General features: G+C 44.3%; 2 protein-coding genes across 2 annotated transcripts in view; one reads left to right on the forward strand and one right to left on the reverse strand.

Moving 5' to 3' along the window:
* The window catches only part of LOC138762429 (zinc finger protein 420-like), a 95,480-nt gene extending 75,378 nt beyond the window's left edge, over nucleotides 1-20,102 (forward strand). The window contains exon 3 of the mRNA XM_069936185.1: nucleotides 18,924-20,102. Within this exon, the coding sequence (XP_069792286.1) occupies nucleotides 18,924-19,946 (1,023 nt within the window). The 3' untranslated portion in view covers nucleotides 19,947-20,102. The remainder of the gene's footprint in view (nucleotides 1-18,923) is intronic.
* Nucleotides 1-27,908, reverse strand: part of LOC138761533 (zinc finger protein 229-like) — a 78,786-nt gene that overhangs the window by 20,531 nt on the left and 30,347 nt on the right. The window contains exons 2-3 of the mRNA XM_069933824.1: nucleotides 3,667-3,758; nucleotides 2,246-3,399 (exon numbers count right to left, since the gene is read on the reverse strand). The gene's annotated coding sequence lies outside the window, so the exon portion shown is untranslated. The remainder of the gene's footprint in view (nucleotides 1-2,245; nucleotides 3,400-3,666; nucleotides 3,759-27,908) is intronic.

Genomic DNA, 27,908 nt, shown 5'->3' on the forward strand with positions numbered 1-27,908 from the left:
GTGAAGGTACAGAGAAAATGAAGAAGAACCAAGAGATACAGAAGCTGCCAATGCAGGGAAAGCAGAAGAGATACAGCAGGGAAAACCACGGAGACATCGTGGAGATCGGGCAATTCAATTATCACGAGTCTGTTCCAAACCCCTTCCCTCAAACAACACCAGTATCTTATCTGAGTCTCTGTACCCTCGTCACACAATTTCTCTGGATTCTCCAGGCTTCCTCGTTAACTTTACCAAACCCAGATGTGTACCTTCTCTTTAATAACTGCACCACACCAAACATTATCAACTCACTGGCCCATCATCCCCACTCTGAATAGACCATCCTCAGTCCAATTCCCCCAATAGACTGAATCCTTGATTCACTGTTAAATTCCCCACCCCCAAGACTGAATCCCCTGACTTATTGTGCAATCCCTCACCCCCCCCAATAGATTGAATCCCCTGACTTGCTGTCCAATTCCCCACCCCCCACCAAATACTGAATCCCCCTGACTCACTGTCCAATTCCCTACCCCCCCAATATTGAGGCCCCTGATTCGCTGTCCAATTCCCCACCCACCAATAAACAGAGTCCCCTGACTAGCTGGCCAATTCTCCACTCCCCAATAGACTTCGTTCAACCAGCCTTCCCACTGATAAGTCAAGCAGCTCACTGCTCAATTCCCAAATAGAATGAGTTCAATTCAATTGACTGAGTATCCAAACATGCTGCCCAATTAAAACCAACTAAGAAATCAAAATTCCTTCCTGCAGGTCCTTTTGTGGATTCTATCAAGGCATTCCAGTCAACCTCTGGGGGAGGTGGTGGAGGGAGGGGGGAGGTGGTGGAGGGAGGGGGGAGGTGGTGGAGGGAGGGGGGAGGTGGTGGAGGGAGGGGGGAGGTGGTGGAGGGAGGGGGGAGGTGGTGGAGGGAGGGGGGAGGTGGTGGAGGGAGGGGGGAGGTGGTGGAGGGAGGGGGGAGGTGGTGGAGGGAGGGGGGAGGTGGTGGAGGGAGGGGGGAGGTGGTGGAGGGAGGGGGGAGGTGGTGGAGGGAGGGGGGAGGTGGTGGAGGGAGGGGGGAGGTGGTGGAGGGAGGGGGGAGGTGGTGGAGGGAGGGGGGAGGTGGTGGAGGGAGGGGGGAGGTGGTGGAGGGAGGGGGGAGGTGGTGGAGGGAGGGGGGAGGTGGTGGAGGGAGGGGGGAGGTGGTGGAGGGAGGGGGGAGGTGGTGGAGGGAGGGGGGAGGTGGTGGAGGGAGGGGGGAGGTGGTGGAGGGAGGGGGGAGGTGGTGGAGGGAGGGGGGAGGTGGTGGAGGGAGGGGGGAGGTGGTGGAGGGAGGGGGGAGGTGGTGGAGGGAGGGGGGAGGTGGTGGAGGGAGGGGGGAGGTGGAAAATGTACCACCAGGGAATTGATGGTGGGAGATCAAGTTAAATTTGCCTTTGGGGCCCTATCTTTCTCCATCACTGGCTCAGCCATTTATTCAACCTGAACTTGATCCGTGATTCTTTCTTGGGATCCTGCCAAGTGTGCCATATCTTAAATTGGACTTGGGTTGCTCCAAAACAAATATAAATAAACCTGCACAAACAAACTTTTAGAGTCTTTGCAAAGTGTGAGATGCCTGTTACAGCATGAAAACAGCCACAAGCTGCTAACGTATTTCAAAGGAGCAAATTGTGGCTTACGAAATCACATAATTTATAATTTATTTCTCTAGTTTCTGGAACATTCTAAGGGACTGCTCCCTTTAAGTACAAACAGCTATTCCTAAACATTATCTCAGAACTCCACCAATAGGGAGCTCCATATCAGCTTCCAAGCTACAGAACAATAAAGTGTGGTAGCCCACAAATGCAGTCTCCCCTTTTCTCTTCCCGAGCCCATTTTAAACTGACCTTCGAAAATCTCCTTTGTGCAGGAGGCGATCTGTGGACAACTCCAGGCAGTGATCCTTGTCCCCATTCTTAGTGAGATCCTGTCCTCACCCACAAACCTTACACAGTGAATATTATGCAGCAAAGAGGGGAGAGTAGAGGGGCCGGATTCCCTGTAAACCCCTGTCCTGAGCCCCCGGGCCGTTTCTCGGTGTTGGGAACGGGGACAGAAACCCATGAGGCTGCTCCAATGGGGACCATGTGGCTCAGAGACCACAAACCCCGCCAGAACCACACAGATGATCAGCTGCAAATAATACCAGCTGCTCCCATCGCTGATGCAGACCAATGGGTGAAATAGAGACGAAACTTCACAAAAGAAACCAACTTACAATCAAAACCTTCCTCACACGCACAGCGCTGAAGGGACCCAACATGGCGGCACTGACACGTGATCCCAACTGGCCAACCAAATGAATCCTCAGCCTGTGCTGCACATTCCGCAGCCGGCCAGTAGGTGGTGGTGGAAACCACCGGTGAGAACCCGCACCAATTACGTCGCTGTGTCCCTGCCTCCTCCTTGGCGTCACCGTGTCCCCTCCGCGTCCCTGACCTGTCCGAGACGTCCCTGTCCCCTCCCCCCCCCAGAGGCCGACCAAAGCCCAGGCGATGTGGAAACGTGTGTGGACCGAGAGGCCGTGGAGAGGGGGTGCAGAGGGCCCGTGAGGTGCAGCTGAGGAGGCGGGGATGGGAGTGCGGAGGCCGGTAGAGGTGAGCGGTGAGGAGAGATGTTTCAAGGCCCCACAAGAATTGCAGAACCAATTCTCCCTACGGGAGGTGATGACTCTCATGGCATCTCCTGCACGACAGCCCCAGGCTCCCGCTGCCCTGGGACAAACTCCCTTCCTGCTCCCCATGGCCGGGATTAATCTCCCCACCGCAGCACAATGACTTCATGCCGTACTCAGACGGGGCATTTCCACCTCCCCCTTCCTGCAGCTGCTGGAACCACCTGACTTTTGCACATGGTTATTGGGGATTGGTTGATGTACACAGTGATGTCCACACGCGGTTGAATTCAATCTTTTTGTTTTCGTTGAACATCTCCTGTTCACTACAATTCACTGACAAGGGCAGTGGACATTTACCAAAAGCTGTCATTACCAACTTGAACTGCTCACAGAAGGGACATCATTGCCCGCCTGGTGACTGTTATTGTGCACCCTGATCAGGCTCCTCAGAGAGATTGGGTAGATCAGTGTTCCTTGTTGATCTCACATATATTGTGTAGAACACAATAGGCAGCAACACTCATCTGATGCAAAAGTGATACAAATATCAAGTCACTTGGCCAGGCTCCTCCAGTGCCCTTTGAGACGTCCAAAAGCATTTTTTTTACCATCATCCTTGTTGAGCTTAAATGGAAGTTGTAGCTACGCTGCTGTTGATCGAGTACGTGGTGGTCAGTGAAACACTTCCTGAGGGGGGAAGCTGGGTCTCTGATTAGAGGCATAGGGATTTCCACTCCATTAACAGTTCTGGGTTTCTGTGGGCAGAGCAAAGTAGATGCATAAGTACTTTATGCAACATCTGAGATCACGAACAATCAGTTTACTAGTGTTTTCTAGTGGCTGTTTTACATTAACAGGATTGAACCTGACCCTTTGACTTGTCATGAATCTCATGTGAAGTAAACTCAGCCATTCATTGAGTTTAAACATATAAACATTTCACTGTCATTGTGACTGATCCACATATAAATGACTGTACAGTGGGGTATATAAACTTGCATCACATAGGAAGAGGTACCCACCTTGATCCTTGGTCTTTCCGTAGATGGGTGAGTTGGCTAAACCTGGATCATCATGAGTGTGACCAGGCCACCCCACATACACATCTGTGAACCTGGAACAACAAAAAGTCTGTATTTACATCGACATATGAAATACATTCATTGCAACTCAGGGCATGATCCTTACCAGTAGTTGTGATCTACAACAGCCTGAAGAACAATGGAGTGCCAGCCTTTCCGATTGTAGTAAACTAGTGGGTCCTCAGGAGGAGCTCTGATGTGAATTTGTGGGCCATTAATGGCACCAGCACACATTAGACACCCCTGTTCTGTTAATCTGTCCATGGTCTCCTGAAGTCATGAACCAAAATGTTTAAATAGGGCCCTCTTCAATGTACTAACAACTTGGCGTACCAATACATGCAGAGTGGCCATACCAACACCCAAAATACTACTTATGGATCGATGGTCACATGGGGTGACAGACCACCACCATTCAACAGTGAGTCTACACATAGGTTCCAGAGGCTGTTGCCAGTTTGTTGTCTTGTGCCTCGGGTGTGGGTCAATGAGTTCCAATACAAAGTCAAAAGTTCTCCGAGACATACAAAAATGACTCCGCCACTCATCTACATCCTGATCTCCCTGCAAACGGGCTTAGTGGGGGTGAGGGACAGCATTGTACGGTCCATGTTTTTCTCTGGTGGTGAAAGTGACACGCAGTTGGAACCGTGATAAGACTGCTTTCAGGTTGGTGTGGTTGAAGAGTCCAGCTACATTCATGCAATGTCAGGGTGGGACGTCTGGGTTTCACAGATGGCACCTTAAAGCTTCTGCATGGCTTCACCCTCATTAGACGAAGGCACAAAGTGAACTGCGGGTTTCAGCATGGCTGAGAATTCCCTGGGCATTTAGGAGTCTGCATTTCCATTTCCGCTGAGGTACAACACAGATTTTTATGCCCCCATCCTTGCTGATGTGAATGCAGGCCACCCAAACTGGATCTCTGAGTCCTGGGGGGGGGGGGGGGAGGAGGAAGGGGAAGGGGAGACTGATAATCCCTGCTCTTCTCGAAAAAGTTGAGAGAAAGTGATTAAAAAAAAGACTATAAAAGTTACAGAATGTATAAGGAAGAACTGTCTAAAAACATACAGAAGTCAGTAACATTCCCACCAAAGAAGGATAAAGGCCTTAGTGCAGGACAAGAAACTGAGCAGAGACAAGGAAGGGAGTCTGACTTAGAGAAAGGAACCTGGAGCTGTTCAAAGGAGAGAGACCAGAAGCCAGGGAGACCTTGGACACTGATACACAAGGTCTCCTCCGACAATGGCCGCCAACATCGAGTGAATGCACATTGACTGTACATGCGTGAGGACACAAAAAATGGAGGAAATGTTAAAAAAGATTCAAGACATTCACAGCTCCAGCGATCAAGAAGTTGTCCTGGAAAAGCAAAGGAAAGACCAAGTACAACTGACAATCAAGAAAAAAGCAGAAAAAGGTGCAGAAGCTTCTTTATCTTCTGGAGAAATGAAGCAATTTAGACTTTTTTTTGACTATGGAAGTATTAATGGATGAAGTAAGGAAGAAAAATGGTGATAAGATTAATGCCACAAGGTGACACTAGATTTGAAATAGTTGATGGTAAAATTAAGGGGAATGAATTCGAGATTCAAAATCTCAAAGACCAAATGAAGAAAGAATAAGCAGAGGCCACTGCAAAACATGATCAGTTAAGGCAAAAGATAGACATTTTGGAAAACTTTAGCAGACGGTATAATATCAAGATTGTTGGACTTAAAAAAGGGGATGAAGGTCAAGATATTGATACTGGAATCTTTGGGTCAGGCTGAATTTCAGGAGGTTTGGAGATAAAGCCTGACCAAAGGTCCCATCTGATACTTGTCAGATTTCTTCGATATGAAGTAAGAGAGAAGATATTGGAGTTGGCAGCAAAGCTAGCGAAAGAAAGACAATCACCTCTAATATATAATGGAAGTAAAATTTTCTTTTATCCAGACACAAGTTTTGAATTGCTAAAAAAAATGAGAAAAGATGTGTTATGGAAAAAAGGCTATGCCTTTGTTTTGAGATATCCAGCAGTATTGAAAATATTTTTTCCCAGGAGGGAGAAATAGATTTTTTACTGAGCCTAATGAAGCAAAGGTATATGCTGATTCACTGCTTGCTAAAGACCAACAGATGGCTATTGATAACTGAATTAATTAAACAACTGAAATATTTCTGCTGTAACTAAAAGTAAATTGTGTTACGAGAGAGTTTAAAGGGGGAGGAAGGTTTAACCTATAAAGTGCGTGATCTATTATATTTGATAAGATTAATGGACTATAAAGTCTATTGAAAAGATTATAAGGGATGCTATGCTATTTCGAGTAAGTTAGGGGGAATATGTTGTCTATCTCGCTGTCGATCCTTGCATCCGATGAAATGGTGCAGCCGAGATAGGTAAACTGGTTGACCGTTTTGAGTTTTGTGTGCCCGATGGAGATGTGGGGGAGGGGGGGCTGGTAGTCATGGTGGGGAGCTGGCTGATGGAGGACCTCAGTTTTCTTCAGACTGACTTCCAAGCCAAACATTTTGGCAGTTTCCGCAAAACAGGACGTCAAGCGCTGAAGAGCTGGCTCTTAAAGCAGCATCGTCTGCAAAGAGTAGTTCACGTACAAGTTGCTCTTGTGTCTTGGTGTGAGCTTGCAGGCGCCTCAGACTGAAGAGACTGCCATCCGTGCGGTACCGGATGTAAACAGCGTCTTCATTGTTGAGGTCTTTCATGGCTTGTTTCAGCATATGCTGAAGAAGATTGAAAAGAGGATTGGTGCGAGAATGCAGCCTTGCTTCACGGCATTGTTAATGGAGAAGGGTTCAGAGAGCTCATTGCTGTATCTGACCCGACTTTGTTGGTTTTCGTGCAGTTGGATAACCATGTTGAGGAACTTTGGGGGGCATCCAAGGCACTCTAGTATTTGCCAAAGCCCTTTCCGACTCACGGTGTTGAAGGCTTTGTTGAGGTCAACAAAGGTGATGTAGAGTCCTTTGTTTTGTTCTCTGCACTTTTCTTGGAGCTGTCTGAGGGCAAAGACCATGTCAGTAGTTCCTCTGCGCGAAAGCCGCACTGTGATTCTGGGAGAACATTTTCGGCGACACTAGGAATTATTCTATTTAGGAGAATCCTAGCGAAGATTTTGCCTGCAATGGAGAGCAGCGTGATTCCCCTGTAGTTTGAGCAGTCTGATTTCTCGCCTTTGTTTTTGTACAGGGTGATGATGATGGCATCACGAAGGTCCTGAGGCAGCTTTCCTTGGTCCCAGCAGAGCATGAAAAACTCATGCAGTTTGGCATGCAGAGTTTTGCTGCCAGCCTTCCAGACCTCTGGGGGGATTCCATCCATACCTGCTGCTTTGCCACTTTTCAGTTGTTCAATTGCCTTATATGTCTCTTCCTGGGTGAGGACCTCATCCAGCTCTAGTCTTAAGGGCTGTTGAGGGAGCTGGAGCAGGACGGATTCTTGGACTGAATGGTTGGCACTGAAAAGAGATTGGAAGTGTTCTGACCATCGGCCTTTGGAAGACTACACAAAAGAGTCTGGAAAAACAACCAACTGAAAAACCTCACAAAGATTAGCGTATACAGAGCCATTGTCATACCCACCCTCCTGTTCGGCTCCGAATCATGGGTCCACTACCGGCATCACCCACGGCTCCTAGAATGCTTCCACCAGCGTTGTCTCCACTCCATCCTCAACATTCATTGGAGCGACTTCATCACCAACATTGAAGTACTCGAGATGGCAGAGGTTGACAGCATCGAATCCACACTGCTGAAGATCCAACTGCGCTGGGTAGGTCACATCTCCAGAATGGAGTACCTTCGCCTTCCCAAGATCGTGTTATATGGTGAACTCTCCACTGGCCACCGAGACAGAGGTGCACCAAAGAAGAGGTACAAGGACTGCCTAAAGAAATCTCTTGGTGCCTACCACATTGACCACCGCCAGTGGGCTGATATCGCTTCAAACCGTCCATCTTGGTGCCTCACAGTTTGGCGGGCAGCAACCTCCTTTGAAGAAGACCGCAGAGCCCACCTCACTGACAAAAGACAAAGGAGGAAAAACCCAACACCCAACCCCAACCAACCAATTTTCCCTTGCAACCACTGCAACTGTGTCTGCCTGTCCCACATTGGACTTGTCAGCCACAAACAAGCCTGCAGCTGACGTGGACATTACCCCTGCATAAATCTTCATCCGCGAAGCCAAGCCAAAGAAGGGGGAATATGATGCTGACCACTGCAGAGTCATGGGCTCTGTATCTAATGTGATACTTTTTGCATCTCGCATAGATCAGGGGAGTAGAGACGCTTCAACACCTTTGCTTCATTAGGCTCAGTAAAAAATCTATTCCTCCCTCCTAGGAAAAAATATTTTCAATACTGCTGGATATCTCAAAACAAAGGCACAGCCTTTTTTCCATACCACATCTTTAACTGGATTAATTTCTTTTCTCTTTTTTTTAAGCAATTCAAAACTTGTGTCTGGATAAAAGAAAAATTTATTTCCATTATAAATCAGAGGAGATTGTCTTTCTTTCGCTCGCCTCTGGGATTTTTCTTTACTTTTTTCTTCTCTTTTCCTTTTTCCATCTTTTCTTTCCTTGTTTTAAGCCTGGACTATTTATATATGTAGTATGTTAAATAAGGAGAGTTGAGGAGAGGGATGCTGGATGGACATATGCTTAAATTTTTGTGTCTAATGGCCAAAAATTGGTCTTTTATTAGTATTAATATTAATGGAATTCTGAATTTGATAAAGAGAAAAAGGTTATTAAGCTATAAAAATAACTAAAGTAGATATGGCTTTTTTACAAGGAACTCATTTTACGAAAATAGAACATACGAAACTAAAGGGAGATTGGGTAGAAAGGGTATTGTCTTCTTCATTTAATTCTAAAGCTAGAGGGGTCGCGATATTAATAAATAAAAGTTTACAAATTAAAATATTGGTTGTAATTATTGATTAAGTGGGGAGGTATGTGATGGTAAATTGTAAAATTTATTTTGAATATTGGACTTTGATAAATATATATGCACTGAAAATAGACAATGGAAAATTGATACAAAATGCTTTTATCCAATTAGCTAATGCAAAGGGGAAAATAATTATGGGAGGAGTCTTTAATTTTACTTATGATTCGAAGTTCGACAGATCCAGTGGAATTATGGTTAAAAACAAGGTAGTTAAAACTATTGAACAATTTTATGAAAGAAATGAAACTTCTTGACAGTTGGAGGAAAATGTACCCTGGGATTAGAGATTATTAATTTTATTCCTTTAGACATAAGACATATTCATGTAGAGAAATGTTTTTAATCTCCTCTCAACTGGAAGCAAGAGTTCAAAATATTGAATATCAAGCAACGATATTGTCTGATCATTCACCTTTGGTTATGTCAGTTTTATTGGAGGAAGAGCAAAATATAAGTTATAGATGGAGGTTTAATGCTGCATTGTTAGAAAGGCAAGATTTTTGTGAATTTATAAAACATTGTTTTTAGACATTAACATTCTGTAACATAACTTTTTGTGGTTTGGGATTCTATGAAAAATAATTAGTTATACGGCTAAGATTAAAAAAGAATATATGTCTGAAATTAACCATTTGGAAAATGACACAATAAAGATGGAAAAAGAATTATAAAATCAAGTCAATGATGAGAAATAAAGAGTATTGGATTTTTAAAAATTGAAATTTAATACAATACAAACATATAGAGTGGAGAGATATATAAAGCGAACCTAACAAAAATATTATGAGTTGGGAGATAGAGTACATAATGTTTTAGCATGGCAATTGAAGACTGAACAAGTATCAAGATCAATATTAGCTAAAAATATTTGGGTTATCTTACTTATAAATCATAGAACATTAATGATGTTTTTATTAAATTATACCAATCAGAATCTTTGAAGGATGGATATAAAATAGGTGAATATTTGTCACAAATTATTTTGCCATAATATAGAAGAATGAGTTAACAAATCCTTTTACAGTTTCAGAAATATATTACATATTGATGTCTTTACCAAATATTAAGGCTCCAGGTGAAGATGGTTTCTCTCTTGAGTTTTATAAAGAATTTACAGAGTTATTGATTTCTATATTTATGGGATTGTTAGATCAAATGGAAGATCTTTGTGATTTACCTGAATCATTAAAAACTGCATTAATAACAGTTATTCCTAAAAAATGGAAGGATCCGTTGCTTCGATCTTCATATAGGCCAATTTCATTATTGAATACAGTGTAGCAGCAGCTACATCGCAACTGAAAAAAAACCACACAACCAGATGGATTGAGCTCAGTGAGCAGAACTGATTTATTGCAGGCTGCTGGGCTGGACTTATACTCCCAGCCCAGACCTGGCTGAGAACCGCGCTGACGTCACCCTGGCATCACGTGGTCCCCCAGTGTGGGCTTCTGAGCCCTGTGCTGAGATGAAGGGGAAACCTCCAACAGCGCCATTTTGGCCGGCTGCCCCACCGCATGGATTACAAGTGGGGCTGGTTCGCCTGCCTAGTGGTGTGCCACCACAACAGATTATAAAATTTATAAAATAGATTAGCCAAATGTTTACTTAAATTAATTAATATGAACTAAACAGGTTTTATTAAGAACAGAAGATTAGCTGATAATATTGTTAGATTTTTAAGTTTCTAAAATATGGCACAGAAAAGAAAAATAACCATCAGTAGCTTTGGCTTTAGGTGCAGAAAAAGCATTTGATAGATTAGAATGGGACTTTTTAAAAAAATATTGAACATTTTTGGAATTCCAATAAATTTTATAAACTGGATAAGCACATTATTTAATTGCCAAAAGGCTAGAGAAATTATAAATAGGCAAATATCAAATTCTTTTTTATCAGAAAGATCATCTAGACAAGGTTGTTCACTATCTCCTTTTTTATTTGCATTGGCTGCAGAGGTGATTAGAAAAGATAATTAGATTGAGAGCTTTAAGATTTTTAAAAAAAGAGCATAAAATTCACCTTTTTGGAGATGGTGTATATATCTTACAAATCCTGAAAGTTCATTAAAAAAGTATAGGTATGGGTTAATGTCAGTTTATAAAGTAAATATTGATAAAAGTGAAGTGATACCAATGATTGAGACATTACACTCAAGAAAATGACATTTAATGGCAGAAGGAGGTGGTTAAATATCTAGGAATTAATATTGACATGAATTTAAATAATCTATTTAAAGTATATACCTCTATCAAAGAAAATTAAAGAAGATTTAATAAGATGGAAGGATTTGTCAATTTCTTTAATTGTAAGGATAAAATATGTGAAGATGAATATTTTTCCTATAATACCGATTTCAATCATTACCAATTTTTGTACCAAGTGTTTTTCAAGATTTAAATAAAAGTGTAAGATTTATTTGGTGAGACAAAATGCCAAGGATGGCAATGGAAAAATTACCATGGAAATATGACCAGTGGGGAATTATGAATGCTTAATTTCAAAAATTACGATAAAGCAGCTCAACTTAGATTTTTGTCCTCTTGTTACCAAACTGATGAAAAGACAGTGTGGGTACAAATTGAAATGATTTAAATAGGAGAAGCTCATTTTGAGCATATTTTATTTAAATGGCATGAAGGATTGTTGAGAGGGCAAATAGATGCACCAATTTTGAAACATAAAGTATGGAATGGAATCCATGTCGAAAGAGGAATGAAAAATGATCAGTTGGCTAGAATATTATTAAAGCAAAATCCCTTAATTCCTCTTATGTTTATTTTGACATTTGGTACAATGGTGGAATACAAAGGATAAAGGATTGTCTTTTGAAATCTGTTTTATTGACTTTTGACCAATTGAAAAATAAGTATAATATACCAAATAATACCATTTTCTCTTATTATCAGCTTAAATCATATTTAAAAAGAAAATTAGGGATGAATTTTAGATTACCTGAACAAAGTCAATTTGAATATTTAATAACGGATGCATTTATCAAAAGATTTATTACTAATATGTTGTGGCGGTGTGAGCAGTGGAAGAAACACAGACTCCAAGTTGAGGGTCATTAACTACAGTTTTTATTCAAATTCAGCACACCCCTTTAAGGGCAGCATGAGCTCAGTCACCTGGTGCATTGTGACATCATAATCGCTGCCCAGGCAGGCTGGAAGGGATGCTGGAGTCAGAGAGAAACCTTTGACTATGCCATTTCCCCATGGCTGCCCTGCCACGTGGCGATACAAGCGGGGCCGGTTCGCCATGAGGATGTGCACCACCACAATGTATATAAAATTGCAAGAGACTATGCAGAAAAAGGATTTATTTAAATCTAAAGTGAGATGGGAAAGTGATCTAAATATACAAATTAAAGAAGTATAGTCAATATTATGTTATGAAAGTACAACTAATACAATTAATGTTAGATATCAAATAATACAATTTAATTTTTAACATCATTTATATTATATTCCACGTAAATTACATGGAATTAATTCAACTTGTTCTGAACAATGTTTTAGATGTAAAAACGAAGGAATTTTTCCCCATGCAGTTTGGCAATATGAAAAAGTTGGAAATTTTGGGAAGATGTATTTTATTGGGATAAGTTATGAAGATGCAAGTTTTGAAAGATTCCAAAATATTTTTATTATGAGATATTTTTGATTTGAAGTTAGATATTTATCAGAAGATGATTTTAAGTGTAGGAATAGCAAAGAAATGTATTGTTGTAATGTGGAAATTAGACAACAATGTGGGATTGAATAAATGGTAAATCAAATTATTAAATTGTAGACCATTAGAGAAAATAACTTAATTTACAGAATGAACTACAGGTACACTATCCTTTATCCAGAACCCTTGGGGGACAATGTGTTCCGAATTTCGGAAAGCCAGATTTAAGTTCACCCGAATTGTGCTACCGTATCCGCCTTCCAGTCGCACTGCCGTCTCCCCCCCACCCCCTCGCCCGACTCGTGCTACCAGTCTCTCCCCACTTGCCGGATTTTAGATATCCGGATAAAGGATTGTGTACCTGTAAAATAATTTGATAAGATTTGGAATCCTTATATGGATCTTATTGCTTCATCTAAAACTTCCACCATTCCCGCTCCAACTCACCTTAGTTAATTTAAGGTTCACGATCATTATGTAAATCTGAAATTTTACTAATCAAGAGGTTAGTATTTTATTGGGACAGTCTTTCTTTTTTTTCTATTTTTCTTACTTTTTTGGGGAGGGAGGGGGAGAAAATATTATTTTTGCATCGTTGTTTTTCATTGTGTGGGTAAATACTATCCTTGTATTGATCAAATGAAAAATAAAATTTTCGAAAAAGGATGGGCTCATGGAGCCACGTTTCTGTAATGACCAGAGTACAGCAACCCTGCAGCATGTTCTGGAGCGGCAGCATGTTCTTCTCCAGTGATCCTACATTTGCAAGAGAGCGAGTGTAAAAAGGCTTAATTCCCCATTCCATCTGCCCTGCTTCTGCCTTCTCCAACAACCTTTCTTTTGGCCTCCTGTGGTCTCCAAAGGCCACCCTCGGATTTCCAGTGATTTGATAGCGGTTCGCTGCGTTCTCGCTAATTCGATGGTTCATTCAGACAGGGCAGTAAATGTGAGGGGACCTGCCTCCACAACATTCCCAGGCGGTTCGTTCCAGATAGTAACCCCCCTCTGGGTGGATCCGAAATCCTCAGTTCCCCTCAAACCTCTTCCTCCTCACCCCGAACTGAGGGACTTGAATTGAACGTGACTGTTATTGGGGAAACTTCTTCACTGCCCACCCTGACCGAACCTCTCACAGACATGTCCACCTCAGGCTCCTTCATTCCAAGGAAGACAAAGCCATCACTAGGCACTTTCAGGTGGCCAATTGACCCGCTTGTAAAGCCGCATATTTTGGCAAAATGCGGCTGTGGGAAGGCCACGTGAAGGTGCAGGAGGTGCCTGCAAGGCGAGTTTGGTAACCCTCCTCCGCAGCACAGTGGCCTAAACAGGCATTCGGATGACAGTTAACTGGCCAGTGCCCACACTGTCGGGTGGAATGTCAGCGCGGGGACGTCCCCTCACTGATCCCGCTGCCCTGCTCTCTCCCCACTCACGAAATCAGTCCCCACACTGTAATGGCTGATTTCGGGAGTGGGGAGTAGGACGAAACAATGCCGATACCCGACTCCAGCACCTTCTTTTCCCCCACCGGCCGCTCCAGCCCCCGTACTCACCTGCCTGCCGCTCCTGCCTCCTCCCTCACTGGTGCTCGATCTCCTCCTCTGCCGGCCACTCCAGCCCCGTGAGTGGGGAGAGAGTGGGGCAGCGAGATCAGTGTAGAGACGTCCCCGCACTGACAGTCCGGCCAGCCGCCCCAAAGTGTGAGGACTGTATTTGTGAGTGGGGCAGTGGGATCAGTGTGGGGAAGTCCCGTGGAGGACGTCCCCGCGCTGGCTGTCCCAGGTGACAGCCATCCATTCCGAATTGACAGCCCAAGGGACAGGAGCATTCCAGCCCAGCTGTCCTTTCAGGTGGCCAGCGCTGCGCTGCCACCCGAACTGCAATTTAACGGGATGCTTCTGCTTCTTCAGGCGCATTCTTAGTGGAGAATGCACCTGAAAAAGCCTACTGAAAGGCTCCGTTCCAGGCAAACTCCTGGTGACGCCCCTCATGATGACCTTCCTTCAGCGGGACCCGGGTCTTCCACATCCTTCCCTCTAGCTGGGTGATCGGACCAATTAATGTTGGAAAAACAACGATGCATTAATGCTTAATGTTGGATCGGCAACATTAGACCAGGATGATGGGGAACCCCGTTCTCAATCTGCTCCCCTCATTGGGCCCGGACCCCGCTCCCTCCACCCCTCGACGGGACCGGAACATCCCCTCGACGGGCCCGGACCACCTCCCTTCCCTTCCCTTCCCCTTTCCCCCTCCCCTCGACAAGGCCGGATCTCCCGACCCTCCACCCTCACCGGGGCTGGACCTCGCCCTCCCCGCTCTGAGCACAGCTTCACCGCCCCGAACCCCGGTCGGTGGCCGCCCCTCCCCGACACGTGATGCCTTCCCTGCCTCTGGCGTTTGCGAGCTGACGTCACAAGCCCTGGGAGAGTCCCCGAGCGCCGTTCCCATAGCAACCGGCCGGTTCACGGAGGAGGAGGCCGCGGCCTGGACCCCGGGGATGGAGGTGAGTCTTGCCCCGGGCTAAGCGGGAGGGGAGCCTCGAGTGGTCTGTCGCCAGGACGCGGGCCCGGTCGTGGTTGGAGCCGGTGCTGCCGGGGAGTGAGTGCGGCCTTGGGAAGGGGGCGAGCGGCACCAAGGTCCGGTCGGGGCCTCGTTCCTCCAAACAGGGCAAGGGGAGGTAGGGGGACAGGGTCCCACACAGGGCAAGGTGCGGGGAACAGAGGGCAGACAGGGTCACACACAGGGGGAGGGGGAACAGGGGGCAGACAGGGTCCCACACAGAGCAAGGGGGTGAGGGGGACAGGGGACAGACAGGGTCCCACATTGGGCAAGGGGGAGGGCATGGGCGGAGGGTCCTGGATAGGCCCAACAGGGATAGCCCCAACTCCACCCCATCAGATCTCTGCTGCGGGGTCATCTGCTCCAGTAACGGGAAGGGCTTCACCCAGTCAAACCACCTGGTGAAACACCTGCGGGTCCACACAGAAAATTTTCAAAGATTGGAGTATTTAAATATCAATCCACTGCTTTTCATTGGAGGTGGAATGGATGCTCTCCCTCAATGTTAGTGACTCCAATTATATATTTTTAAACATTAACAATACAGCGCGATTGAAGTTGCTCCAGCCCATAAACCCCATTGCTGCCCAATTAACGTACCAATCACGGGTGGATTGTGGAGACTCCTTACAGACAGGACTGGATTCGATCCTGGGTCATTGGTGATATAGTTTCACTAACTGTGCCACCCAATTACAGGAATTCAATTTCATGTCCTGGATCTGTACCAAATAAACCAGCTGTGTTTGAAAACTGAGTCTCATCCCCTTGTATCTCTGTAATACACTCAATGCAGATACAAAGACAAGGCCATTTAGACCAGCTGGGGCCACACTGGGAGCATCCTGGTATCTCCCCTCCTGTCTGTGTTTCTGCTCCATACCAGCCCCCAACCACCTCACCCTACTGGAATACTCTTCAGTGTCTTTCTCCTCTGTGTTCACTGAGCTTCCACTTCTTGACAGCTGCACTGTTCACCACAAGGAAAGAAACAAGAGCAGGAGTTGGCCTGTCAGTCAATAAGATCGTGGCTGAGCCGGCCGTGAACACAACTCCACTTACCCACCCATTCTCTACAACCCATAATTCCCAAATCCATTAAAAATCTACCCATACATTTGGAAAATACTTTGACCAAGGCAACCTCCTCTGCTTAATTGGACAGATTCAACACTTTGCAAAAAAGCTATGGTTCCACCCAGATGGCGAGACACAAACGTGCTGGAGAAATTCACTGGGTCATCAAGCACTGGGGGTTGTAGGTCCATTAGGTGTGACAGGCATGTAGGCCAAATGGCTTGATGTCGTGCTGAATGTTTAAAAGAAAATCTTAAGGATTATAAAGGAGTAGCTCAGGACCTTGACCAAATGTTCAATTTCAAGTTGTAATAAGTTAAAACCAGCAGTTTTTCAAGGATTCAGATCAATGAGGGAGAAAGAATACTTCCAGGGTGTAAAAGTGTGGTAAAGTGCAGTCAGTCACATGATTGATCAACAAAACAAAATGCCCCTCTCCTCATCGTGGACTCTGGTTTGGGAAGGCTGGCTTGGAAAATCTCTGCCTTTGGCAGTGGGGCAGAGGAAGTTCACCAGGTTGATTCTGGAAAAGGGGGCTATTTCATGAGGTTGAGTTGCCTGGAACACTACGCATTGGAGTTGAGAAGGATGTGGGGGTCTGATCTTTCAGAAACAGATAAACTGATGAATGGAGGACCAGAGGGGAGATTATTTCCACTGGCAGGTGAGACTCCAACTTGGGGGAAGAGCCTCACGATTCTGAGAATTAGATTTAAGCAGAGCAGGAGGCAGTGCTTCTCCCAGAGAGGGGTAGATCTGGAATTCTCTACCCTGTGAAGAGTGGAGGCTGCCTCATTAAATGATTTGAAGACACAGGTTGATTTTTGAATAATAGGAGAATTAAGGAGGATGAAGGGTGACCTAATAGACATGCACAAGATGATGAGAGACATTGATTGTGTGGATGGTCAGAGGCTTTATTCCTTGGACTGAAATGGCTAACACGAGTGGGCCTAGTTTTAAGGGACAGAGGGTGGAGAAGTAAGAGGCAAGTTTTTCACACAGAAAGTGGTGGGTGCAAGGAATGCTCTGCCGGAGGCAGGTACAGTAGGATCTTTTAAAAGATTATTTGATTGGTGCATGGAGCTGAGAAAAATGGAGGGTTCTGCTGGTGGGAGATTCTAGTGTTATGCGCCGAGAGGACCCCAAAACCCAGCAGCAATAGAAATTCACCAAGACAAATGGTTACTTAAACAAAAGTTGCTTTTAATTATCTTTAAAATGAAAACAGAATCAAACTTTAACAGTACAATTAACTTAACCCCCTTTTAATTCTAAGTGCATATATAATCATATAATAATTTACGGAGCGGAAACAGGCCAATCTCACTTCTCACTCCTTCAAGTTCGCTGGTTGCAGGCATACTGTGCACAGAATTTAACATTTATGAATTTCACCAGGCTTTGGTGCTTGAAAGGTAAATGGTTATTGCTCAGAAAGGTTCTTGAAGGTTCTTCAGAGAGTGATTTGTTGTTTGGTGGACACCCACAACTGATTCCTTCTGATCAGCCACTTCAGTGCCTTGCCGAAGAAACTTGTCCCATCAGAGTTTTCCAGATGATAACCTTTCCTTTCAGGTCACCACAGAGTTCCTTTTATTGTTTCCCTTTATTTCAAATGAAATATTATACAGCCAGCCATCTCTTGTATGGACCATAAGAGCTTTGACCAGGCTGAACTAAGAACTCACAACCCGTCTTCAAAATGGGGCTTTTCCACAAGCTTGCCAGTTTGTCATGTTCTCGTGTTCCAGTCCCAGCTGCTGAACTGTAGAACTGAATTTTCTCTCTCTCTCACTCAGAGAAAACTACATGACCCTCTTAGAACAGCCAACTGTACTCAGAAAGACTGTAGCTCCAGATCTAATCTTCCGAGTTTGTACATCTGTTGCTTTCCAAAACAATAATCCATTTCTCCACAGCATGTCCAATTAACACCTACTTGTTAAGTCCTTATAGGCATTCTTCAAAGTTTTTACAAAGGCACCTGGAACTGTACTGTCTGGCTTAAGCTAAGCTTCAGTTTTTTAAATGAGATCTGTTTTGAAGTGTTTGTATGTTTCCTACACTAAAAAATACCTGCCACAATTTACCACTATTTATCTCCTTTAAAACATATCTCTATACAATATAAAATATAACATAATCTGTCATGCTAGTTAGAGTTGATTATTAGGTTAACTGAGGGCCTGTACAGTACTGTAGATTTCTGTGATCTCTGTTCTAGGGGTTGTGGGGAAAGGGCGAGTAAATGGTGCTGAGTCCACGGCCGCATTAACCAGGGTCCAGTTAAAGAGAGGCAGAGATGAGGTTTCCATCAGCCAATGAACTCAGCCAGGTGACGGTACGGAGATGAGACTTGACACTGCAGTGATGAAGATGTAGATTAAACAAAAACTCTGCTGTGTCCCAGACAATGGAAGTTGAGGTTGTTCTGGGTCAAAAAACAACGGCAGCATCTGCACCAGATTCACGTGTGGAAAGTTTCTGCTCATCCACGTGTTGGCTGAACAGCGTGAGCGGCCTGACAGAGTGAAGTGGACCAGAGATGGCGGAAATGTAGAGGTGAAAATGATCAACGGATAAGTGAAACCTGGCCTTGGGTCTGCAAATGTGATCAATCAGGGGCAGCGTTTAAATCAGAAATGGAGAGGGGACAAAGATAGGGGAGGGCCTGATGCAGGAGGGGTTTTAGAAAACAAATAAAAGGGGGTTTTAGAATGTCTGGGTCACAACTTGGCCTTTGAGATGACCCATCTTAAGTTAATGACAGAACTTCAAACAGTGTTTCCACTTTGGTGAATTCAGTGCATTACATTGTTAAATGTTAAGTCATAAGTTTTGAATTTTTGTGCTGGTCGGAGACTTGGACACAACAATCTAACCTGAAACAAAACATTTTATTCTTAATTTTACACCAGAGGATGCATAATGGAGAGAGACCCTTTATGTGCTCCGAGTTCGGCAAGGGCTTCACCCAGACCTCCAGCCTGCGGAGGCACCAGCTGGTCCACACTGGGGAGAGGCCCTTCACCTGCCTCGAATGCGGGAAGGGCTTCACCAATTCATTCCACTTGCTGAGACACCAGCTGATCCACACCGGGGAGAGGCCCTTCACCTGCCTCAAGTGTGGTAAGGACTTCACCCAGTTTTCCAACCTGCTGACCCACCAGCGGGTCCACACCAGGGAGAGGCCCTTCATCTGCTCCGAATGCGGCAAGAGCTTCACCCAGACCTCCCATCTGCTGACCCACCAGCGGGCCCACACTGGAGTAAAGCCGTTCATCTGCCCCGAGTGCAAGAAAGCGTTTGCCATTTTGTCCCAGCTTGAGAAGCACTTGTGGGTTCACACCGACGACAGGCCTTTCACCTGCCCTGAGTGCAGCAAGGGTTTCATCAAGACTGCTGACCTTCTGGCCCACCAGCGGGGTCACACTGCCGAAAAGCCATTCACCTGCCCTGAGTGTGAGAAAGGCTTCACAAACAGGTCCAACCTTGAGATACACCGGTGGGTCCATACCGGGGAGAGGCCCTTCACCTGCCCTGAGTGTGGCAAGAGCTTCACTCTGACTTCCAACCTGAGAAAGCACCAGCGGGTCCACACGGGTGAGAGGCCTTTCGCTTGTGCTGAGTGCGGCAAGGGCTTCACCCACTCCTCTAACCTGCAAAAGCACCAGCTAGTCCACACTGGGGAGAGGCCTTACACCTGCCCTGAGTGCGGCAAGAGCTTCACTCAGGCTTCCAATCTGCAAAAGCACCAGCGGGTCCACACCGGGGAGAGACCTTTTACCTGTCACGAGTGTGGGAAGGGCTTCACCTTGATGTACAACCTGCTGACACACCAGCGGGTCCACACCGGGGAAAAGCCCTTCACCTGCTTCAGCTGCGGCAAGAGCTTCACCCGGTCAACTGGCCTGTTGAATCACCAGCGGGTCCATAAGTGAGCCGGATTCTGTTGCTGATCTGACCCCACACTCCTGACATTCTAACCAGGGTTGGACCGTTTCCATTGTCCTGTCCCCGTTTATCTGATCTTAATGGCCCCTGTAACTGTCCTGCATCTGAATGGCACATGCCAAATAAATGACCTGGACCTTGAACATCCGTTGTGTTGTCTGTTGAATAGTGAGGACTGTTCTTGGGCATCAGTTAGAATTATTTGAATGGTCTTTCTGCTGTTGAACCACAGAACAGCACAGAAACAGGTCATTTGGTCCATCTATCCTGTGTTGAACTATTAACTGTAAGGCAACTGATAGCTTCTCCCTCTTCTCTCTATTCTGATGATGGAGGGGGCTGGGGGCAGGTTGGGTTATGGTGCTTGGCCATTCAGGGAGCAGAACCTGGGGGTGGTTAGAACCACAAATGGGAATGGGTGTTTCCTAAACTGTCATTTGGAAACTCAAGGTGAATGAATGTTTTCTGAAACAAGGGGTTTGGGCCATTGTTGTAACCGTGGCCAGAAATGTTAAATGAGGAACCGAACTCCCATCCTTGGTTACCCAGAGTAACACAGGTTTTCCAGAACACCGTGCTCTTTACTTTGATTCTCAAGACAAGACTATTTACACAAAATGGTATAAACTACTGATAAAATTTACACAAGCTTGTGACTTCAAGTCACAAGGCAATCTCGTGAGTCCTTTAGTTAATGGATGGTTCCCATGGCACTCACACTCCTGGTGACTGTGGGTCACTCTGATTAGGACTCCCTAGCGCCTCTCCCTCTGAGTTGTTACTCATACGAGTAGAGACTTGGGTCCACTTGGAAGGGCTTTACTGGTTTGCGAACTCTTTGTGAAGTTTGTACAGGTTCCTGTGGTGCAGCAGGTAAAATCTTGTTTTCCTTTGATGGTTGTTCTTGGGTTGGTCACTGGTTTCTGCGGTTTAAAAGTTTCCAACAGAGCATCCAAGTTGAGTTGCTCCGATGTCTCAGCGAGATTACGTTCGGTTGGTCGCAACTGGTTGGCATGTCTAGTTCATCTGTCCAGTCCAACCTGCACATGATAGAGAACCTCCTTGATCTTCCTCAGGATTCTTCCCAGCTGCCACTCACCAGACTTCACCCTGTAGTCTCGCACCAGCACATGTTGTCCATCCTGAAACATTCTTTGTTTTCATCCATGCTGGCGGTTAAACTGTCTTTCCATATACAAATCTCTTGTGTCCAGGTTCTGACTTGTGGGAAAATAACGTCAAATTATGCTCTAATTTTCCTACTGAAGATGTTGTTTTCCGCAGGCAAAGTGTCACCAGGACTTTGTGGGTTTGGAGTGATCCTGTAATTTAACAAGAATGTCTGCAAGATCTCCTCTGTTGGACCTTCCCCTTGGCTCTGTTTAGAGCCTGTTTGAATGTATCCACCTGATCATTGGACTGCAGATGGTACGGAGGTGAGCAAATATAAGTGATGCCATATTGTTTGCAGAATAAATCAAATTTGGCCGCCGTGAATTGTGTCCCATTGTCCGAAACTAATGGTGCAAGAGCACCAAAACGATTGAACATGGACTTGAGTTCCATAATTGTAGCAGATGCAGTTGGTTGGGTTACTTTGATCTCCAGCCATTTGGAGTATGCATCCACTATGATTAGATAGTACTGGCCATTAATTGGTCCTGCATAGTTTACATGGAGACGATTCCATAGCCTATTTGGTTGTGGTCAGGAATGTAAATTCGTCTTGACAGGGAATTTCAAAGCCGAGGCACATTTGCTACATGACCATGTTAGTTGTTCAATCTGGTCATCCATCAGAGGCCAATAAACATAGCTTCGTGCAAGGGCTTTTCTTTCCACTCACATACCACTTTAAGTAATCCCTATGTCACCAGTGCTCTGTGATTAGTAAGGGATTGCTTAAGGTGGGATGTGGGTGGGAAGGAAAGGTTGAGAATCACTGTTTTAATTGTATCTAACTGACTCATTATGTGCACTCCAAAGGAAATGGGCCAATGACAAATTTCTCAAGCAAAATATTTCAGTCAAATTTGGTCTAGAGCAGTGATTCTCAACCTTCCTTTCCCACCTTAAGTAATCCCTTACTAATCACAGAGCGCTGACAGCACAGGGATTACTTAAAGTGGGTTGAGAACCACTGATTTAATCTATCCATTTCTTTGGGTAGCTCCTAATTCTGACCTTTATAAAGAGAAAGTGGAACTCCAAATACAACATGATTTCCTTTTAACTTACCTGTTTGAAAACCCAACTTCTTAAATCCAAAAGCCAGTTTTACATACATGGGGAGGAATCTGGTAAGCTATTGGCTAGTCAGTTGAAAGATGCTATAGTTAAAAGATGCATTATGAAGATTTGTGAGATGGGAACCTGACTATTGATCATGATGAAATAAATAAGACATTCCATGAGTTTTATTCTAATTTATACAAATCTGATTTTTCCAGATAATTCAAGTTCAATGGATGATTTTGTGGGTCGATTGAACATTCCTAAACTGTCTCATCTTTAGAGAAACCTATCTCTGAGGATGTTTTTAAAGCTATCACTTCTCTTTAGCACCTGGTCCAGATGGGCATGGAGATGAGTTTTTCCAAATCATTTTCTAATCTACTAGCCCATTTGGTTATGTAAAGTATTTAAGGACTCCACCTCTTTGGGAACCTTCCCTCAGACTTTTAACAATGCTTCAATTTTAAAAAATTCTTAAAACGAATAAAGACTCTACTGATTTGTTTCTTATAGATTAATATCATTATTAAACCCTCTTTTCAATCTTCTTCAGCATGATGCTGAACCAAGCCATGAAAGACCCCAACAATGAAGACGCTGTTTACATCCGGTACCGCATGGATGGCAGTCTCTTCAATCTGAGGCGCCTGCAAGCTCACACCAAGACACAAGAGAAACTTGTCCATGAACTACTCTTTGCAGATGATGCCGCTTTAGTTGCCCATTCAGAGCCAGCTCTTCAGCGCTTGACGTCCTGCTTTGCGGAAACTGCCAAAATGTTTGGCCTGGAAGTCAGCCTGAAGAAAACTGAGGTCCTCCATCAGCCAGCTCCCCACCATGACTACCAGCCCCCCCACATCTCCATCGGGCACACAAAACTCAAAACGGTCAACCAGTTTACCTATCTCGGCTGCACCATTTCATCAGATGCAAGGATCGACAATGAGATAGACAACAGACTCGCCAAGGCAAATATCGCCTTTGGAAGACTACACAAAAGAGTCTGGAAAAACAACCAACTGAAAAACCTCACAAAGATAAGCGTATACAGAGCCGTTGTCATACCCACACTCCTGTTCGGCTCCGAATCATGGGTCATCTACCGGCACCACCTACAGCTCCTAGAACGCTTCCACCAGCGTTGTCTCCGCTCCATCCTCAACATCCATTGGAGCGCTTACACCCCTAACGTCGAAGTACTCGAGATGGCAGAGGTCGACAGCATCGAGTCCACGCTGCTGAAGATCCAGCTGCGCTGGATGGGTCACGTCTCCAGAATGGAGGACCATCGCCTTCCCAAGATCGTGTTATATGGCGAGCTCTCCACTGGCCACCGTGACAGAGGTGCACCAAAGAAAAGGTACAAGGACTGCCTAAAGAAATCTCTTGGTGCCTGCCACATTGACCACCGCCAGTGGGCTGATAACGCCTCAAACCGTGCATCTTGGCGCCTCACAGTTTGGCGGGCAGCAACCTCCTTTGAAGAAGACCGCAGAGCCCACCTCACTGATAAAAGGCAAAGGAGGAAAAACCCAACACCCAACCCCAACCAACTAATTTTCCCTTGCAACCGCTGCAATCGTGTCTGCCTGTCCCGCATCGGACTTGTCAGCCACAAACGAGCCTGCAGCTGACGTGGACTTTTTACCCCCTCCATAAATCTTCGTCCGCGAAGCCAAGCCAAAGAGAAAAAAAAAACATTGATTTAAATTCTTTTTCTAAAATTATAGCTGGATCATGTTCTTCCCCGTATTATTTCTAATGATCAGACCAGGTACATTAAAAATCATTATTCATATTCAAATATTCACAGATTAATAAACATAATGTATTCTCCCTCAGCTAAGATTCCAAAATGTGTAATCTCATTGGATGCTGAGAAGGCATTTGACAGGGTAGAATGATCTTTTCAGTTTGAGGTTTTAGAGAAATTTCATTTTGGCCCTGGTTTTATTTCTTGGATTAAATTGATCTATCACGTTCCTTCTGCATCTGTTGTCACTAACAATCAAAGGTCCTCCCTGTTAAGGGTCCAGCGCGTATATTGTAACCCGATAGTATACATTCGCCACAACTCGGCATATCTTTCTTCTTTCTTTCTTTGGCTTGGGTTCGCGGATGAAGATTTATGGAGGGGTAATGTCCACGTCAACTGCAGGCTCGTTTGTGGCTGACAAGTCCGATGCGGGACAGGCAGACACGGTTGCAGTGGTTGCAAGGGAAAATTGGTTGGTTGGGGTTGGGTGTTGGGTTTTTCCTCTTTTGTCAGTGAGGTGGGCTCTGCGGTCTTCTTCAAATATCTAACTAAATGATATACTCCAGGACAATCATAATTAAAGCATATATTATCAGTTAATCAAAAAAAGGAAACAATCCTAAAATGAGTTCTAATCTAACCCCTTCCCTCCACTCAAGGTTATTTGAGAAAAGAAACAGGTACAAAAGTGGATCAAGTAACATCCAAATGACCTCAAACTGCCAATCGTGATAGTGTTTTATGAAATGAAATTTTCTATCAGTAATATTAGACCTAATTTTCTCTGACATTACATTACATCGTGAAGCCACTGTACATGAGTCAGTGAAAGTTCATCTTTCCACTTCATTAAAACTGCCCGTTTGGCTATCAATGTGCTAAAAGCTAAAACTTTCTCTTGAGATGCCAACAAAAATATATTTAGTTATTGAGAAAATCCAAACAAGGCAATCAAAGGGCATGAATCTATTTTAATTTTAAAAATCTTCCTAAATTGAATTAACAGGTTGCACTGTATCAACATCTGCATAGAAATTGGATCATTTAAGTTTGGACATATGTCTTCTATGTACCAGCTTAAATTGAATGCCTTGCACAAAATGAAGAGTCATTAATCCAACTAATAGAGTGGAGTGGCAGTCCTTGTCTGAAAATGTGATATTGACATCACACTTCCAATCATTCTTAATTCCAGCCATTGTGGGTGATCTTAAATCCAATAAATCATTATAAATACAGTACAACTCTGATTATCCAAAATTGGATTTTCCAAAATCCTCTTATCCAAAAATTTTCAGAGCCAAACTGAGCAAGGACGATGGGCTCTCACTGGCAGCAGCAGCTGACCTTGGGCTCCCGGCACAAGTGGAGCCTTGGTGGGGAGGTGTCAGTGATCAGCGGTGGATAGCATTTTTTTTGGTGAGAATTAAACATAATTTTAATGCTCAAAAAGCCTTCCTTTGTTGTTTGTTGCTGTTTAAACACTGTTTCAAGTGGTTTGCTGTTGCTACTGGGCTGTTTTTTAAAAAATTACCAGTTCTCCGAAATAAAAACATTTATCCGAAATGGGCCTGGTCCCGACCATTTCAGATAATCATAGTTGTACTGTACATGATATTAATCCACCATGAACAAACTGTAAATTTTAAAAATATCTAGAATTCAAGGGAAATTGTGTAGCTTAGAAAATGCCTAACCTGTAAATATCTACAGAAATGTCTGTTAGAAAGATTAAATTTCACTAACAGTTGTTCAAAAGAGGCAAAGTTATCTTGAATAAATACATCTTTTTAACTTTGAATGCCTAATTAGTTCCATTCCTTAAAACCTGCACCTAAAACAGAGGGTGGAAAAAGATGGTTACCTATAATAGGACTAGTCAGAGAAAAGCTATTACAACCAAAGATTTCCTAAATTGAGCCCATATTCTCATTATCAGATTATGTATCAGTTTAGAAAAGGAAAAGGGTAAAACAGAACTTAAAATTGCCAACAGATGACTTCCTAACAAACCATTTCTGCCCAAGAAGGGCGGCTCCCTCATTTATCAAATTTTTATATTAAAAGTATATAAACCACCCAATAAAATTGGAAGTGATAATCCACCATTCCTCATAGTTTTCTGAAGAAAGCTTTATTTAAACATGTTTGTTTTTCCGCCATATATACGAAGAGATAACCAAATCTAATGTGTTAAAGAAGGGTTTGGTAAGGCTTGAAATAAATACAAAAATGTAGGTGGAATGTTCATTTTAATCGAATACATCCAATCATTGTGACCATCCCGATAATAATACTTTCTGACCAGTCTTGACTGATAAATTTCAAAGGGCATGGGACCAGGAGTTCCAACAGTCTTTTCCTGCAGAGATGTGGGAAAAGATTCTTAAACTGGCCAATACCTCATCAATATGTGCTTGACACTCCCTTAGTCAATTGAAGGTAGTAAAAAGGGTGCATTGTTTTGCTCCTGACCAGTTTTGGAAAGATACCTTCAGTCCCTCTTTCAGTAATTCTCGTAATTTATTTACAACCAAATCCCTTCATGGCTCTTTCTGGAATTTTCAGAGCAGACATAGGTCATTGTTGGGCTTCTGCTCTTCAGATGATGCTGATGGCTAGGAGAACAATTCTTTTTAGATGGAAGGACCCCTCTCATCCTTCAGCAGTCCAATGGTTTTTGAAAACCAAACTTACAAAATATTATAAGTGTCACTTTTGACTCTTCTATTAAATTTGAAGAATCTCAGTGCCCATTCATATAATATTTCCACACGATACAAATTCTAACGCTTTTCTTTTGGAACTATTCCTTCCTCACACCATCAAATTTCTCTTGTGGGTAAGAACCAAGCTTCTTATGTTTGATGATTGTTGTTCCAAGGTTTTCCAGTGATTTTTTTTTGTGAATTTTTTTCATACTTATTTTTGAAGATTAGTTTTTGAGTTTCAAACGATGAGGATTATTCACATTAAATCATTTACAATATAAGAAAATAGTTCCAGACCTTTTACATTCTTAGTGTCAATCATATTGATACATTCTCATCACTGTACATTACACATCCTTCTCTCCATCCCCATTACCACCACTGGGGCACCTTTCATTACTCACACCCTCTATTGTTTTCAGGGGCTTCCCCTCAGTCTCAGTAATGGGAGGATTCAAGACTTCCCCGCAGCTCCCTCACGTTGGCTACACCAAACATCAGTGTGTCTCTCAGTACGTACACCTGTAGTCTGGAATGAGCTAGTTGGCAATGTTCTCCTCACCAGCATCTCCGTGTGCTGAAAGACCAACAGGTTTCAGGATGACCAAAGGGCACCCTCACCGTGTAGCTGGTCTTACAACAGTTCTGGATGTCGGACTCAGAGTGTCCCTGGGAACAGTCCATAGAGCAGAGAGTCGTCCATCACGCTGCTGCTGGGGATGAACCGTGACAAGGATCCTTGCATCCTTCTCCACACATTCTTTGTGAATGTGCCTTCAGCAAAGAGGTGGGCGACTGTCTCCCCTCCACCACAGCCGTCCCAAGGACAACGTGCGCAAAATCATGTCCCAGTTGTACAAGAAGGATTTCACTGGGACATGATCTCACCACCAGTCAGGCCAAGTCCTGGTGCTTGTTTGTTAGCCCTGGCGATGAGACATTCCACCAGATGACCTGGACGGTTGGCTCAGGAAACCATCCCACCAGATCCATCGAGTCCTCATCTCTCAGTATCTGCAGGACGTTCCGTGCTGATCACTGCCTGATGGCCTTGTGCTGGAAGGTGTTGTTCTGGAAAAACTTTTCCACACAAGGAATAGATAAGATAGAAGCAGGGAGGTAGTTTCCACTGGCAACTGGCACCAGAACTGGGGACAGAGCCTCAAGATACAGGGGAGTAGATTTAAGGCAGTGATAATGAGGACAATGTATAGAAGTACCGGAGGAACCCAGCAGGTCCCGTCGTG

This window comes from Narcine bancroftii, chromosome 4 (assembly GCF_036971445.1).
Source record: "Narcine bancroftii isolate sNarBan1 chromosome 4, sNarBan1.hap1, whole genome shotgun sequence".
NCBI lineage: Eukaryota > Metazoa > Chordata > Chondrichthyes > Torpediniformes > Narcinidae > Narcine > Narcine bancroftii.